The sequence below is a fragment of the Alosa alosa genome, chromosome 21 (genome assembly GCF_017589495.1).
Source record: "Alosa alosa isolate M-15738 ecotype Scorff River chromosome 21, AALO_Geno_1.1, whole genome shotgun sequence".
NCBI lineage: Eukaryota > Metazoa > Chordata > Actinopteri > Clupeiformes > Clupeidae > Alosa > Alosa alosa.
Window position 1 is genome coordinate 23568558 of NC_063209.1, and position 17137 is coordinate 23585694.

General features: G+C 45.4%; 1 protein-coding gene across 2 annotated transcripts in view; it reads left to right on the forward strand.

The window, feature by feature from the left end:
* Positions 1 to 16577, forward strand: part of ctnna1 (catenin (cadherin-associated protein), alpha 1) — a 101287-nt gene extending 84710 nt beyond the window's left edge. For both annotated transcript variants that reach the window (XM_048230797.1, XM_048230798.1), the window contains exons 18-19: positions 11564 to 11698; positions 14031 to 16577. In XM_048230797.1, the coding sequence (XP_048086754.1) occupies positions 11564 to 11698; positions 14031 to 14318 (423 nt within the window). In that variant the 3' untranslated portion in view covers positions 14319 to 16577. The remainder of the gene's footprint in view (positions 1 to 11563; positions 11699 to 14030) is intronic.
* Positions 16578 to 17137: the final 560 nt, after the last annotated feature.

The following is a 17137-nucleotide window of genomic DNA, read 5'->3' on the forward strand; positions in this document are numbered from 1 at the left end:
CTAAGTATAAATAAATCAACAGAAGTGGCCAGAAAGGCCCAGCATCGATGTGGGATCGGTGCAGAAGGCCATACATCCCCGTCTTTGAATTGGTGACTCCGTAAACATTTCCTACAAACGTACCAGATTTAAAAGGGCCAGGAGCCACTCTACATGGCTGCTTACCTATGTACAAAATGCAGCCCATGATTCTAGCAGAAAGTTGTGAAAAATTAAGCTCTACGTCCAATTAAATGACATCTTTCCCTTATGTGATCCTGAAGCAATGTGTTTGGCTGGAATAATATATGGTCTTCTAATGAGCTGAACTGAGCAGATCTATGCCTAGGACTTTGTAAGAACACCACAAGTTTTATCAAGCGCACACACAGAAAGAATGGATAGTTCGAGGACCTTGAGGCAAAATAAGCTGAATTTTTGAAGTTAAAGGTTTTACCCTCCCTGATAAAAGCATGACTCTGAAGATTCAGTGACCAAGTCATGTTATTAATTCTTTAAAAGAGAATGTTGTGATGAGAGAATCATGGTATCTCGTGTGATGCTCGAGTACTTGTAGGATGACACGACTTCCAATTAAAAAATTCCCGCGTTCGTGAGAACGTCCCGCCAACTTTGAGTGTCAAATGCGTTTATCGCATCTGACGTGCAGTTCACACCCGAGTTGGCCATAATTCTGAAAATCAGTCAGCGGCTGGGAGAATCACGGAAAACACACACTGCAACACACACAAAGGAAACCGCACACCATAAGCATGCGATTAGACTGCAAAGGTTTGAAGGCAGTAGGTTCATCAGTCCTGGTTGGAGGTTGAAGAACAGCTTGGTGGTGGTGGTGAGGAGATGGAGGAGGCTGGTAAAGGTGGCCTGGGTGGTCAGAGGGAAGCCTGAAGAGACTTAAATCTATTAAAGTGGAGTGCTTCGTCTTTAATTAGCAGCCTAATTACCAGGTGGCAGCTTTTTAATTTATTTACACGCATCTATATTTAGCACTCGCTCACTCGTTCATTCATGCATTCGTTTGTGTGCTCGCTCTCTCTCTCTCTCTCTCTCTCTCTCTCTCTCTCTCTCTCTCTCTCTCTCTCTCTCTCTCTCTCTCTCTCTCTCGCTCTCTCGCTCACATGCTCTTGCCCCCTCCGCCACCACTTGCCCCTCACAGGGGTGCTGCCTGGGGCTGGCAAACGCAGCACTGCAAGAGCAGGAGAAAAAAAAAAAAAAAAAAGGAAAAGGGGTGTGTGTATTGGTGTGAGCGAGCGCCTCTGTGCTTGCTTTGCCCGACCACAGTGGTGAGTAATCCTCTCTGGCACTCTGAAAAGAGAAGGTCAGGAGCAGGAGCAGGACTCTTGTGCTTTTTTTCTTTTCCTTTTCATTCCCACCCACCCTTCACTGGTTTGTTTGTTTGTTTGTTTGTTTTTGTTTGTTTGTTTGTTTGGGCTCCTGTTTTCTGGTCTGTGCCAAAGCTTCATATCAGAATGCACTGGAGCTTGCCAGGACACTTACCCTTGTGTGTGTGCGTGTGTACAGATTTTTTGAGGAGGGGCGGGAAACTAACTTTTTTTATTTTGACCCCCCCCCATCATCCCTCCAGATGGTCCCAAACCTATTGTATCTGCACTTTTTAACACAGTCAAACATGGCATGGGGACTTTCAGAGCTGTTATTTGGCTGTGTGTGTGTATGGGGGTATGAAAGGGCCAGGCAAGCTGCAGGGGCGGGGATGAAATCAGTTAAATGGATGTAACAGAGCCCCATTAAAGTTTAAAGAAATGAGTGTACTGGGGGGCGATGCAGGATTTAGGTCAGTGCCACGCATAGGTCTGCACTGCAGTTTATTAACAATTTACGAGCAGGACTCTGCAGGGGCACCAAGTGAGAACTCGGGCGCCGGCGCGGGTAAACAAATAATGCCGTGTAATTGAGATTTATAATGTAAATGTGCAAGCCACCATGTGTGCAATAAATACCCGTCTCTCTCTCGGCACATGTGGACGGATATGTGCAGGCGGCAGGAGCTGACGCGGCCAGCCATGCATGCATGTGTATATGTGTATGCAGGCATGTAAGCATAGCGCGCGCGCGCGCACACACACACACACACAAGAACACGCGCACACGTACACACAAACACAGTGGTAGACCATGTGCACAAATACATCAACTCTATAAGTACAGACGCGCAGACAGACGCGCACAATGGGAAAGCCATGCAGACAAACCCACCCTCTCTCCCCACAGGCTGGTAATATAAGGCTTGCATATTTAGCGTGGAGCGGGCACAGGGTTGCAGCGCGCGGGGCTCGCTCGCTTTCTCCTCATGATGTATACCGACATACATAGTGTACTTTTCCAATTTGCATTCAATCAGCGCAGATTTATGATGATCGAGCGGCGGCGGTGGTCCGACTCGAATCCCCCCTCTGGACTTGCAACACTTTATGGTGACAGGGCAGTAAATCCCCCCACCCTTCCGCCCCCCCGCCCTTCCCCACAAGCTCCAGCGGAGGAACAAAAGTCGAGTGGGAGAAGAGGCCCACAAATTCACAGCTTTGCAGTTCAAGGGTCAGCCAGAGAGAGCACAGACGCCAATAGCTCCCCACCCCAATCACCAAGCACACATGCACTCATAGCGCGCACACAATCATGTACTCGCTCACTATCACACACGTACACACAAATTCACACATACAAACACAAATGCATATTTACTCTCTTACTCACAGTCTTACTAGACACTTTTCTAAACCTTTATCTCTCTCTCTCTCTCTCTCTCTCTCTCTCTCTCTCTCTCTCTCTCTCTCTCTCTCTCTCTCTCTCTTTTCTTTTCCTCCCTTGTTTGTTGAACAGAGTTTTTATTTATAGGTTGCGTCACGGCCTCTAAATATGCAGCTATGCTAATGCTGGGGCCAAAGGTCCGTCCGTCCGTTTAGAACGGGTGATCGGAGAGAAGGTGTGCGGGGGCGAAGACCAGAGACATACACTGCTACCACCCTCAGTCCCCACCCAAACGGTCTCTGAACTCCAGCACACAGAACCACAGAACACAGGCGCAGTACGTAGCGTTGGATATCACACGTTAGTTTTGCCCTGCTGTGTGATCTTGTAGTCGTGCTCTCACAAGCTCCAGTGAGCAGTAGAAAGTTGCTGAAATGATTTGGATTTGATTGGGTGGGGGTAGGGGGTATTTGCTGGTGGTAGGTTGCGTGTTGGTAGGCCGGTTGCGTCATTTCACAGCAGGCCATATCTGGAGGGGAGGGGGATGTCTGCAGTTGTGGAAAGCAGGCGCATGCACTCAAACAGCCACTCACTACACCGACTCTAAAATAGGTTTTGACAAGCTCATAATGTGTATTTTAATAAGTCTATGAATGCATTAATTAAAGAACGCATGGTGCTCTCCGTGGCAGGACTCATGCGTTTCGGCAATGGTCCCCCAGTCCAAGCCAATCCATACTTGGCGCCCTGGAGACCTGGTGTCGAGTCTGTGTCCTTTTAAATGTCACATTAGTGTCCTAGGCCCGTCACGCCAATTGAATTTGGGGGGAGATATGTTGCCGTTGCTGCTGTTTGGTTATTTATTTATTTGTTTGTGTGTTTATTTGGTAATTGGGGGTCAGAATCGTCAGTCCGTTTCAAATGGGATGTGATTGATTAGTGCAGACGGCGATGGTTTTATATTTAGCATGTTTGGAAACAAGAGATGCGCCAGACGGGTTTAAATGCAATATAAGTCTCATTAGCCACATAAGGGAAGAGATGCTCAGCTCTCTCTCCCTCCCTCTCTCTCTCCCTCTCCCTCTCCCTTGTGTGCTCTCTCGCTCACTCCTTCTGTCTCTTTCAATCCCATCCTGCCTGACTCATTCATATGTCCACTGGTAGACTGGTGGTATTGCCATTGCAACCACATTACAGCTAATACAGTACGCAGTGACACAAAACAGTGTTCATCCAGAACCATGGCGCTACATAGAACAACACCGAGCTGCTTAGAACTCAGGCCAAGACAGCACAGACCTACATAGGACATGCTCGTGCCAACATGTTTACCATGTCTTGGTAAAGGCAGGCCACAGACAAATCTTTTATCGGTGAGAATGACTCTTGATATGAAGCAGGTGCTTTTGTAAAAATGAACTGCATGCAGCCTGAGGTAACGTGTGCACCTGGAATACAGATCGCACTGCTCCCCTGTCCCCACCTTTCCCATAGTCTTGCTCGCTTTTTCTCTCTCACACACACACACACACACACACACGCGCATATTTGAAAAAAAGTGCACCAACCTCACTTTCTACATGTTGTGTCAAATGACATATCAAGCTGTGCAATGGACTATATTTTTCCTGTAGGAGGGTCTGTGTGTGTGTTTGTGCGTACATGTTTTTTTGTGCATGTATTTCTTGGTGTAGATCTGTGTGTTTTAAAGCGATTGCACTCCATTTTTTGTGTGTGTGTGTGTGTGTGGCCTTTGAGGGAGTGCATGTGAGTATGGTGGAGATGGCTAATACCTGCTCTGCAGTGTGTGTGTGTGTGTGTGTGTGTGCGTGCGCGCGCGCGCATGTATGTCAGAGCTATGGTGCATATTCATTCTGCATGTGTGTAGCAGAGCATCCCTAGTTCAGAGATGCGATGATGCACTGCGAGTGTGCCTGCCTGCCTGTGTGTGGTGGGGCAGTTTGTGATGCTGGACTGGGGCCGCGGTCTCTTCCAGGTCACAGACGGTTCATCATCCTTCCTCCCCATGCCTCCCTGCCTCCAGCAGATGTGTTTTATGTCAGAACACTGCAAAGTCACGAGGGCCAAATTTGCTGACTGCCAGACTTTTTTTTTTTTTTTTTTTTTTTTTTTTTTTTAAATCTTTTTCTCTTTTTTTTTTTTTTCCCCCCCCTCCCTCCCCCCATCCACTCTGTCTCTCTCTTTTATGTGTTATATTTTTTATTCTAATGCAAACTTGCCAGTGACTGGAGCGCTTCCAATCGTGCAATATTCCGACCCCTCGCCTCTGTGTGTGTGTGTGTGTGTGTGTGTGTGTGTGTGTGTGTGTGTGTGTGTGTGTGTGTGTGTGTGTGTTTTTCTTTCACGCGGGAGGTTAAAACGTCTCAAGTGGTTTCCAGCGGGTATGACATGGCTGAGAATGCCCACGCACGGCCCTGACCAACATCAAAGACCATTAGGATGCCTGTCCAAATGCGACGGTGGAGAAGGGGGTTTTATTTTTATTTAAACAAGTGCATCGTTTACCCACTGGTAATACAGACACACATGAATTCACATCGCCAATATACACAGCTCCAGTGTGTCAGTATCCCTCCTTGTAGTCCACAAAAAAAGAACAAAAGACTACATTACCCAGGGGTCACCTCTCGCAGCCAAGCCGCGGCACATTAACATGCTGCGGTGTCAGTAAATATGGAAAGAAGGGGGAATTGGCATTTCCCCCGTGTGATGTGTCCTGAAAGGTCAGCGTTCGCCAGTTCTCAGACCCATGGTGGTGCCGTCTCCGCCTCCACCTCCACTGGTCTCACCTTCTCTCTGCCCATTTGAAATGGAATGTGGCCAGCCAGATGACATTTCCAATGATGAGGCCTGACCTTCGCGTTCGTGTTATGTGCAGTGGATATTTTTAAAAGTCCGTGCTTGTGAAACACACCTACTGTAGTTTTTTTAAGTCCGCATTTGTCTCCTGTTCTCAGTTCTTCATTGTTGGTGCACTTGTTTTTTTGTTTGTTTTTTTTTTAGTATATTTTCGTTGTTATACAAAAGGCAGTTTGTTTTTGTTTCCCCAGTGTGGGTGTTTTGCTCGGAAAAATGGGAACAATTTGTGCTTTGAACTCGGCATGTCGTAGCGGTGGGTCGCGTCGACAGAAGGAACGGGCTTGTGTAAGCGCACACACACACACGCGCGCCTGCCACTACTCCTCCAGCGTGTGAAGACACAGTCCTCATAAATATGGACGAGCTGGAAGTTAGTCACACAATGGCGGTTAAGCGCCCATGTTTCAGATACTACACACGCCTGCTATGGTTGCACCACCAACCTGTGGCTGTTCGCAGGACCATTTTTAGACGCCGTGCAGGTGGGAATGCATAAAATATACACAAACAAACAAGCAAACAAAACAAACCTTCTTTAACCTCAGTAACCTTTGCACACTCTCCTCAGTGCTCCAGGAAAAGAAAACTCCCTTGTTGTACTTGCCTCTGCATTTTAAATGCATCAGGATGCTTCCTGACAGGCAGGGAGGGACGCCCATCTACCTCATTTCACAATTTTAAGAGGCTTGGAGCTGACTAATCAAAGTGAACTGAGGATGACCTCCAGTTGGGTTAGTTCAGGTGACCAGGGCCAGACCCGCATTGAGGGGGGAGAGTGGGGTTGAACTGTTTGGGAACTGTACATCAGTACCAGGGCTTATGGATTTTTCAAAAGCAGCAATTTTTTGGGGGGGCTGTGCTAGTCCACTTCATATTTAAATGATGAAGTGAGGCATTAGGATGCAGCTGCTGCTACAGTGGCCATTAGAACCGTCCTCACGTCATAAACGCAACAGATAAGGGTCCTCTCAGGCAGCATGGCCTCATCCCACCCCAGCCTATATCTCCACGACAACCAACACTATGTAGACCGGGCTGCTCTCTCCTGGACAGGCTGGACAAGAAATGCTCCAGTTCTGGGTTAGAAAAGCGGAGGAGAGATTGTTTTCTGCATGTATACATTCTAGTCACCGTGTTTGCGTGCATGTGTTTGAACACTTTCTGTCTCTGGGTGACGAACAAGTTGTGTGTGTGTGTGTGTGTGTGTGTGTGTGTGTGTGTGTGTGTGTGTGTGTGTGTGTGTGTGTGTGTGTGTGTGTATGCTCTCTGTGCAAGTGTCACATGTTCCCTCCTACGTTGGGGGTTTAGGTGAAGCACACTCCAGCTCAGTCACTTGTTGGGGGTGTCTGTCTGTCTGTGTGTGTGTGTTTTGTATTCATATATGTAGGTGGTCTGGTTGAGGCAGTCTCATATCACATACAGTATGCAGTCGTGGTTTCTACAGTATCTCATGCCTTTATTCATGTGCATAGGTGCCAGTGTGTGTCAGGGTGCGTGTGTGTGATTGTGTAACTGTCATGTATTCACACGTGTGTGTGTGTGTGTGTGTGTGTGTGTGTGCGCAGATCAGGATGGGCACACACATACACAGAGATGGTACTCTGTGTATCCTGTGGTGGTGGGGCTGTGTTGTGGCCAGCAGCTGAGCAGGCACAAGCGGGGCTTTGAGAGCGGCGGCTGCGATCGGTCTGACACGCCGATCCTGCAGCTGATTTGTATGCACAGTGGGTACCATCTTAGCACCGCTCTGTTTCTGCTGCGCGCTCGTCCTCCCTCTGTCTCTGCTGCTCGCCTCACTCCCCTATGCCATTTTCCCCTTCTCTTTGCTCTCTCTCTCTCTCTCTCTCTCTCTCTCTCTCTCTCTCTCTCTCTCTCTCTCTCTCTCTCTCTCTGTTCCCACACTGTATCCATGGCTTCCCCTCTGATCCTCTCTTTCTTTCCCTCCCTGTCTTTCTCTCTGCTTTTCTCTGTGCCACCCTCCCTTCCTGTCGTTTTTCTCTCTATCTTCCTCCCTCCCTCTCTTGAGGTGCTCTCCGTTAGACTGCCGTTGTCTGCAGAGTGCTTTTAGGCTGCGGGCTTGGGGTGTGCAGTGCAGCAGCAGCTTAGCGGTGGGGTGTGTGCGTGTGTGTGGGGGGGGTTACTGATATAATTTAGAGGTTTATATTAATCACCGCGGGAGTAATGGCTTAGAATAGTGAAGCAGGGCAAGCAGACGATTCTCCGCCACCGCTGCTGCTGTCCCTCTGTAATCTGGGGGCTGATGCCTCTGCCAAGAGTCTGGCCCTGCCCAGTCCTATCCCAACACCCCACCAACCCCTGCTGCGCCTCACACATCTTGGAGAGGAGAGCAGGCACAGAGCACCCGCCGTGCTGCCGAGCTGCACGGGAGGCCACAGCGTCTTATCCAAGATACCCCACAGAGGCAGTCGTGGCGCACGCTCCGTGGGATGATGATCCGCACCACAGGTCCCAGGGTGCCAAGCGGCACCCGTCCAAAAACTGAAAGGCACTCCAAAAGCGGCTCTGCCAAGACCGGGTGGGGCAGAGTAATTGGTATTCCAATCAGCACCCATCTCCCGAGTGACTGGACGTTCAGGGCGGCTGCCAGCCCGCCATCCTGCCCGCCCGCGCGTCGCCCCTTCTGCCTTTCTAAGATCTATGTTCACCTGACCTTCTAACCCTCCCCCTCCCGCGCCTCGTGTCCCCTCGTCCCTTGAGCGCCCGGCTCACACATGATCGGAGAGCGAACCTGAAGGCAAGTAGACGAAATTTGCTATGGCAGGAGGCACTCGAGTGGGCACAAGGCTCTCTCTCTCTCTCTCTCTCTCTCTCTCTCTCTCTCTCTCTCTCTCTCTCTCTGCTCTGCTCGAGCAGAGGTGTGACAATACGAGTGGTATGGAGTAACACTTACGACTACGTGCTCTGCTGCTGCGACTAGACTAGACGAGGCACGACGGAGTGACCGCCACTGCCTCGTCCTGGCCCGCCATCGCTGCCGCCCGCTGCTTAATAAAGCATGCTTAAGACGTCATGGCCCAGACTCCCCAATGTTCCGACACGTTAGCTTGCAGAACGGGCATGACCGTGTTACCTTTTTATCTATCTCCGGAAAGCCTGCTTTCTCCCCTCTGCTCACTCCGACCTCTGCACATCAGAGGGAAGAGGTGCCGGCTGAGGATAGGACTAAGAGCTGGAGTGCATAATAAGTGTTCAGGGGTGATGGAAGGGTGGGTGGCAGAATATGTCAGGTATCTTAAAGTGTGTGTGTGGGGGGGGGGATCGACTCAGAAGAAATTCCTAAAATCTGTATCAGTTGTCTTGGGGTAAAGATGCCTTTTGTGGTGGGCTTGGGAGGACCGAAATGAATGAACACAACTCAGGGCAATTAAGTCCAAAAGAAATGTTTAGTACCCTGCTGTCGTGTCTCACTGGTGTCCTCACATGGGGCGGATACTTCAGCGGTAGACACTTTTTATACACAGCGGTAGACCATTTTCCCTTTTCTTAAAAAGAGTATTTACTTTGGTTTGGCTCTCCACTGGAGCGTGATCGTCAGTCGTAATTGAGCAGTGAGAGATTCATGAGTAGATTTTGATTGCGCCCACCGTAAACGCTGCTGGCAGATCTCAAGGGTGACATCTAATGATCTCTTCAGACGCCACATTTGTCGATGTCCCCTCAAAACAACTTTTGTCAAATTAATAGGGATTCCGAACTGCTTTTACTATTTTGTTTAGAAACAAGTGGTGAGTTTTATTTTTACAGTGCATGAAAATGCACTGTACTGTTCTTCCTAGGCTTCTTCTTATTCTTCCTTATAACGCGTTTAATGCAGCTTCAACCGTTTAACGTAGAAACTTCATTCAAACTATGTTACGTAGGTCTTATTTAGGACATGGGTGCTATGTATTTTTCAGCTTTGTAACTTTTATACTTTTTAAACTATGAATTAAAAACTAATAAAAATTTCCCCATTGACTTAACATTGCCCTTTGACATCACAGCAATTAGAATCTTCTGCCAGGTGGCCAGGCCACCAGGATCAACTGCCAGTCTCAGGCTTTAAGCATACAAACTGGCTAATAATAAAAGTCCTCACTACAATATTTCACTGTTAAACAATTTAACCCTTTAAACTACTAAACTTTTTAACTGTTCAGCCATTGTAACTGTTACTCGTCATCAACTATGACTCCTACCCACTGTAGCTAGTTAGCATGGTTAGTATCTTAGCATTGTTAACATTTTTAACAAAACTGCTAAAAATGATTAGCTAAGTTAGCTAAGTAACATGGTTAGCATAGCAAGCATGTTAGCATAGTTAACATAACTGCTAAAAATGATTAGCTAGGTTAACTAAGTAACATGGTTAGCATAGTTAGCATGTTAACATTGTTAGCATGCTAGTTAGCATAGTTAGCATAATTGCTAAAAATGATTAGCGAAGTTAGCTTAGTCACATGGTTAACATAGTTAGCATTTTAACATTGTTAGCATGCTAGTTAGCATAGTAACTTGGTTAGCAATATTATCTTTGTTAACATAGTTAGCATAACTGCTAGCAAACATTAGAGCCATTCCAACTGTCAGTTATCGTCAACTATCTACCTAAATAATTTAACCATTTAAACTATCCACCTATTTAACTGTTCAGTCATTCCAACTATATTAAACCTTATCTACTTAGCAACCAATATAGTTTGTTTTTACTCTGTATGATATTTTACATCATATTTTCGCATTTTCATGCACTGTATTTCCTTCAGGAAATGCTTTTCTAGTTATTTTTATTTTATTTATTTATTTTAATGCCGGATACTTCTTTTTATCAGGATGGCATTTCCTATGTTGTTGCTGCTACATTGCAACAACACAATATATATACACAGTCTAGTTTCCCCCTGCCCCAAAGCTGCTTTGTATCCGCATTTTCCACTATTTATGGTTTAAAATGCTGAAAGTGTAAAGTTTCTGTTGTTTTTTTCTTCCCTCTTTCCCAAATGTTTTATCTCAACAAGCCCTCCGTAAATGAAATAAAAGGCCAGCTTGGGAACTGGGTTAGTTTTTTAAATTACATAAAACAACATGAAAGAGAAAATACTCCCCCTGCAAGTCTCTTTTGCAGTGGTGGTTAAGTGCATTGGAGTCCTGCTGGGTATGCTTGGAGTGTGAGCGCTTCAAAATAAAATTTAAAAAAGGGGGTTGAAACCTCTAAGGAGGGACGGGACCAGTGAGGGGCCATTGAGTGATGTTAACAGTACTCGGCTTAACTAAACACCCTTGAATATGAGCACGTCATTATAATTTGAAAGGTCTCATGTTGACTTAAACTCTGGCGTGTGAAGACACCCCATACCCACCACCGCCTTCCCCCAGATGCGCGCGCGCGCTTGGCGCGCGCGCGCGCGCACAACACACACACACACACACACACACACACACACACACACACACATTCACCCCACTCCCCCACATCCACCCGACTCCCCCAGTTGTTAGTGTGTTTTTCATCTTAAGCGCTTCTTATGCTGTCAGCAAATCCTGTATCTCTCATTTGACTTGGGCAGTTTAAGCGAGTGGAGTCCATGCTCTCACTCTCTCTCTCGTCTCGTCGTACGTGTCTTTGAGGAATTTGTTGCGACGGTGAAAAATCCCTGGAGTCCTACAGATTTTTATTCGCCCTTTTAATTATAGAAGTTTGTCCAAGTTCTGTAATAATCCTCACCTGCTTTGATCTACTTCAAAAAGCATTGGAGCTCAGAGCCAAAACCTAAGAAGTCGTTGGAAGGGTGGGGGTGGGGGAGAGGGGAAAAAAAGTGATGAGTCATGACCAGTCTTTTTCTACATTATTTATATATCTCTTAAAAGCAGATTGATGGAAATGAAATTCCTCGCACGGTGTTGTAAATCTGTCCGATCAGGTCTTGACAGTGTCTCTCTCCCCCTCCCCCCCCCCCCTCCTCCTCCTCTCTAGTGTCCAGACTCTACTTGCAAGCAGGACCTGCTGGCCTACCTGCAGCGCATTGCCCTCTACTGCCACCAGCTTAACATCTGCAGCAAGGTCAAGGCTGAGGTGCAGAACCTGGGAGGAGAGCTCGTGGTCTCTGGGGTAAGTAGTCCGTACTCGGCGTGGATAAACCTACTGTAAAGCCGTGCTAGCACAACACCCTTCTCAGAAGCCAAGGGGATGCGGCTTGGATTTTGCATTTCTTATTCACGGACGCTGGAACTTGGGGTCGGATTCCACACACCGAAATTTCACGTCGCTCTCATTGAGGTTGAATGGAGACGAAATTCGCCCTGGTTGGGCTTAAATGAGAGCTAATCGCCCGAGGCAGGCTTAAACGGTTGGCTTAAAGTTTAACTTTATTTAAATGAGGACCATTCGAGAACCAATCCCAAGTGTTTGTGTTTGGAGGCGGGAGTTACAAAAAAGTCTGACCAAGATGGCGGAGACTACCTGAGCTGTAACACGAAAATTTGTATGTGATTCAAATGTTTCTACACAAACATTGGCACTTGTATCAACACGAATTGCGGTTTATATGCCACACGAAGTTAGTCAGAGCATACACCACTAAATAGACCACTAAATAAAACACTCAAACTTTTTAGCTAGCTGACAGGCGAACTGCTTGTATGTTGGATTGCATTGTAAACCTAGCTAGACAGCTTGGCTACATGCTGCAACACAGGTATGAAATATATTATGTCTTATTAACCTTGTTGTTTCTATGAACATGAATTCTTGTTTATAGGCAACATCATCTTAGCCGAGGCATAAAGACCCCTGGATATCTTCCTTAAGTACTTAAACGTTTGAACTAGCTGATTAGCCTAATTAGCTCGATTGCCACCACTGACTAGACACTGCAGTCAAAAGGTTAGCGGTTTGGCCGTCACACCCCCCAAGGCGAAATGTCGCTGGCCGCGAGGTGTTTCGCTGTGTGGACACCCACCGTTAGGTGTTTATGTAATTGTTTTGGGGCGGATTGTTGTTGAAAGAGAACCTAGATTGGCTTAAATTTGTTTTAGTTCACTAAATGTCAATGTCTTGTAAAGGGTGGGGGGGGGGGTGGTCGCTACGGGTGTTGTGGAAGAGAAGGGTAGCCAAAGTGTAGCCTACAGAGCCCCTTGGCTTTGTGTTCGTGTGTAGAAGTCATCCATTGGAAATGAAGCTCACTGATTTAAATACAACTTACTGGTTGTGATGCGGCAGTTTTATAATATCTGTGACAACACTACTGGATTTGTTTTAGTCAAAAGTGTTTTCAAGCGCAACAGTAATATGTTTTGGCTAATTGGAAGCTAGTATGGAGTTAAGTCGAATGTTTATGCGCACTGAAACAAATATTTGTGTGTAGACACTCATAACACATTTAAAGATGTACATCTATGTGTTCTCCATTTTATATACTCACATTTATCTGTGATTATAATCTGTTGTATAATCACAAACACACACGCACACACGCATGAACACACAGTTTGTGTTGTCACTTCACTCCATCACCTCCGTAATACGATTAGTCCTACCCCGTGTGTTGTTTTGCTTACTTCTCATTTCAAAGCATCTTAATCTCTCGTCGTGTTTTTCGTGTAAAGTCTTGGATGTGTCTGCCGCTCTTTAATAGCCCATGTAATCTCTCCTCATTAACCTCTTAATGTATTCCCCATGCCGTGTAAAATCTGTAGCGTTTTTGCTACCCTTGTTTTTTCATCTCACTCTGAAACAATACCAGGGAAAACAGTCGACATGCTCTCTTTCCACAGGGGTGGTATCACCCTTTCTCTCTCCCTCTCTTTCTCCCCCTCTTTCTCCCCCTCTTTCTCCCTCTCTTTCTCCCTCTCTTTCTCGCTCTCTCTCTGGCACTCATAAATTATAGTGTGCCAAAGGATATTTACCTCTTCTGCTGTATTTTTAGAAAGTGGTCTAGGCTGCCTCTCTGAGTACAAACACAGGTTCGTGCGTTTTTTTTTTTTGTTTGTTTACTTCGTCGTCATTGTCTTTGTCGTTATTTTGATCTGTGCAAAAGAAAATAATGACTTCTCATTGTTATTGGCCTGGAGTGTGGGAAGCTCTGTTCTACCCTCTCCATGTCAATAAGGTCTGCAAGGCCATAAAACGGGGCAGATTAAATGAGTTCTGGTGCCCATGGCCTGACCTTTTGTGCACACTTGCCGGCACTCCTGAGGCCGACCAATGGCACGTTTCCTAATTTCATTTATTTTTATTTTATTATTATTATTATTATTATTTGTTTGAGGAGAAGATCATGAATCCGACGCCTCACCTTTTTGTCTATAAGCATGACCTTCTCCAGAGAGCGTTATAGATTAATAGGCGTGAAAATGTCTCTCCCGTGTTTTTAAACTGTTCACCTTTCTCTCTCCCCCCATGACCTCTTATCTCCTCTCCTCCTCCCCCCCCCCCTTCACAGCTGGATAGTGCCATGTCCCTGATCCAGGCGGCCAAGAATCTGATGAACAGCGTGGTGTCTACGGTGAAGGCGTCCTACGTGGCCTCCACCAAGTACCAGAGGCAGCAGGGCATGCAGAACCTCAACATGCCCGCCGTCTCCTGGAAGATGAAAGCCCCCGAGAAGAAGCCACTGGTCAAGCGCGAGAAGGAGGACAACCAGACCAACAAGGTGCGCCGCTCCTCGCACAAGAAGCACATCAACCCCGTGCAGGCCCTCAGCGAGTTCAAAGCCATGGATAGCATCTAAGGGGGAGGTACAAAAGGGGAGCCTGTTGGCTGTGTGGGGGGTTAGAATGACGCCTGTATTCACCACTCTAATGTATGTTGCTCTCAGCGTAGATGTTGGGATTTGTTTTGTTTTGATTTTTTCTTTTTTTTAATATATATATAGGGGATGCATATATGCTTTTGAAAGCATTCATTTAGCTTAGAAAGTTGCTGAGTTATTCCCCTAAAAATGTGTATATTTATTCACTCTGAAATCCTTCTGCTATACTCAATCTGTAAATGAAACTCTCCTCAATGAAAGCAATAAGGAAATGGCAACTGGACTAAGGGCATTTTATGGTATTAAAAGAGGGGAAAGGAGGGTCTTTATGGACCTTCAGATCAAGATTCTTCTTTCATGCATCTCTAAGTGTTTTATAATCTAGTGTGTGTGTGTGTGTTTAAGAATTATATTTGAGGTGCTCTTTTTATATTGCCTTTAGAAACTTTATTTGATATGGCACCATCTAGTCTCTGATCTAATTTGTGGTATTAAATGTCATGCCTATGCAAGCTCTAAGCTGCCTTATGCGCTCTCAAGCAATAATAAGTGTAGTTATGTTGTAGAGTGTGTGAGGCCTTTTAGGGAACAGTTATTTCTTTTACTTTTTTTAGCGCTCAGACCAAAGTGCTTTTTTCCATAATGTTCTCTGAAATCTAATTAACTTTTGATATATTCATACTTGGGTGTGTTTGTTTGAGAGCTAACATCTATTTTATAACATGCCAAAAAATAAAAGTAAAATAACCACAGGGCTCTGGATTTGTTAACTTTCTAGTCTGACTAATTTGTTTAATCTAATCTGACTTCATTTGTCAATTTATCTGTATTCATTGATTGCAGTTTAGCTGGTGCACAATATAGGTTATAGCGAACACACATTGATTGCAGTTTAGCTGGTGCACAATATAGGTTATAGCAAACACACATTCCTCAGTGCTGGAAAAGAGAGAACACACCATTTATCCAGGTTTTCCATTGTGTTTTAAGGAGTGAATAAGTGATCCCCTGTATGGCTGCAGGATACCCCCCGTTCCTATACATAGACTTGGATACATCCCCCTAAACTCGATTCTAATGCTTACTTGTGGCCTCCATCAGCCACTTTGACTGCATTAATTAGTGTTCTTATCTTGACAAGGGCATCATGGGAAGTGTAGTCCTGGAATCCTGTCCTTCAATGGCCAAGACTAGCCCAATAGACCTGTAGTCAGGACTTCTGCTGTCTTCTACCCAACCCACTTTTGTTCTATTCCCTAAGCAGTCAAGCACCATTGAACGCAAATGAGAGCAGCCACCCTACACATCCTAAACGATCTGCCAAACCATGAGATCAATATTCCCTCGTGTCAGTCCCACGGGACAGCTGCAGTGGCAGCGCTCGTACTGTAACAGGCAGATCTAAAACACATTCCCCCTCTCTGCCGAACGGTTTGATTCCTCTCGTTTCTTTTTTTATGTCATTCAGACGTCTCTTTCTTTAAAGAAATATAACTTTTTATGTACTTTCATTACTTTCATTGTTCTTTTTGCAAGATTGTTCCTGTAGGAATCCCTGCTTGATTGAGCTGTTCACAGAAGTGTGGATCTTTTTTTTTTTTGTAATGCAAAGTCAAGGAGTTTAGTGTAGCTGGGCCCATGAGGGAGAGACTTTTTTTCTTTACCCTCTCAACTCCAATGCAGTGGGTGTTGTGCAGTCACTGAGTTGTTCCAACATTCGGACAAGCCATGCGTGCGTCATGTGTATGCACGGATGTGCACGCACCGGAGGTCTTTGAAGCAACGCTACTCAGAAGCCCAGGTTGCAGCCTTGTTTTGAATGTCTATAAACAATTAAGAGGGCAGGTCAATGGAGAACCCATGACAGATGGTCTGAAGGCTGTTTTTTTTTTTTTTTTACTTTGTTGTTTTCCTTGTGTTTTTGCCTTCTATTTGGATTTGTGTTTTTTTTTTTTTGTCTCATTATTCAATCATGTCCTGTGTCCTATTGGCTCCTCATACCCTGTTCTGAAAGTCACTAAGTTCATTTCTCATTTATTTTTTATTGTTTTTTTTTTTTTTTTGTTTGTTTGTTTTCACTGACTGCTGTGGTGATCTCTACATAAAGAGGAGTACTTGTTGTAAGTTAAGAGCTTTCTGTAATAGTTTCATTGGGATTTGACTAAATACTGCACACTTTTTACAATTACATGTATTTTCTTTATGTAAAAAAAAGAAATAAAAAACACTAAAATGGAACAAATGACTATTAATCTTGTATGTGTAGGACTTCACCTCAGGCAGAGTGTGTGTGTGTGTGTGTGTGTGTGTAAGAGGAGGGAGAGAGAGGGTGTATGTTGGTTAATCAGTAATTTTCCCTAAATATAGTTTCAGGGTGTTTCACGGATGGAGGGTATTAAGCTAAAAGTGTGTTATCTTTCCTTGCTCATTTGTATGTTGATGTTTTAGTTTAATTCATAGTCTGCGTGCGATGTATTAGTCTGTGGTTGAGGTTCTTTTTTTAATGCTCCTCTAATTGGATTTTATACACTCCCATGTTTTTTGTCCTTCCTGGCAACAGACTTCAGCAGCATCTTCTCAAGACGTCCAATTTCCAGACTGAATGATGCACACACTCAACACTTTTGACACATTACTCATAGCTCTCCTCTTGCACTGACCTTTCTCCCGAGATACCAGTGGTTTAAAATAGAAAGGAGCTGTGGAACGCACAAGAGACAGACCGAGAGAGAGAGAGAGCAAACTAAGTGTAAGAGCGAACTGGGAGCTGTGGAGGATTCGACATCAGTCTTAGCAAT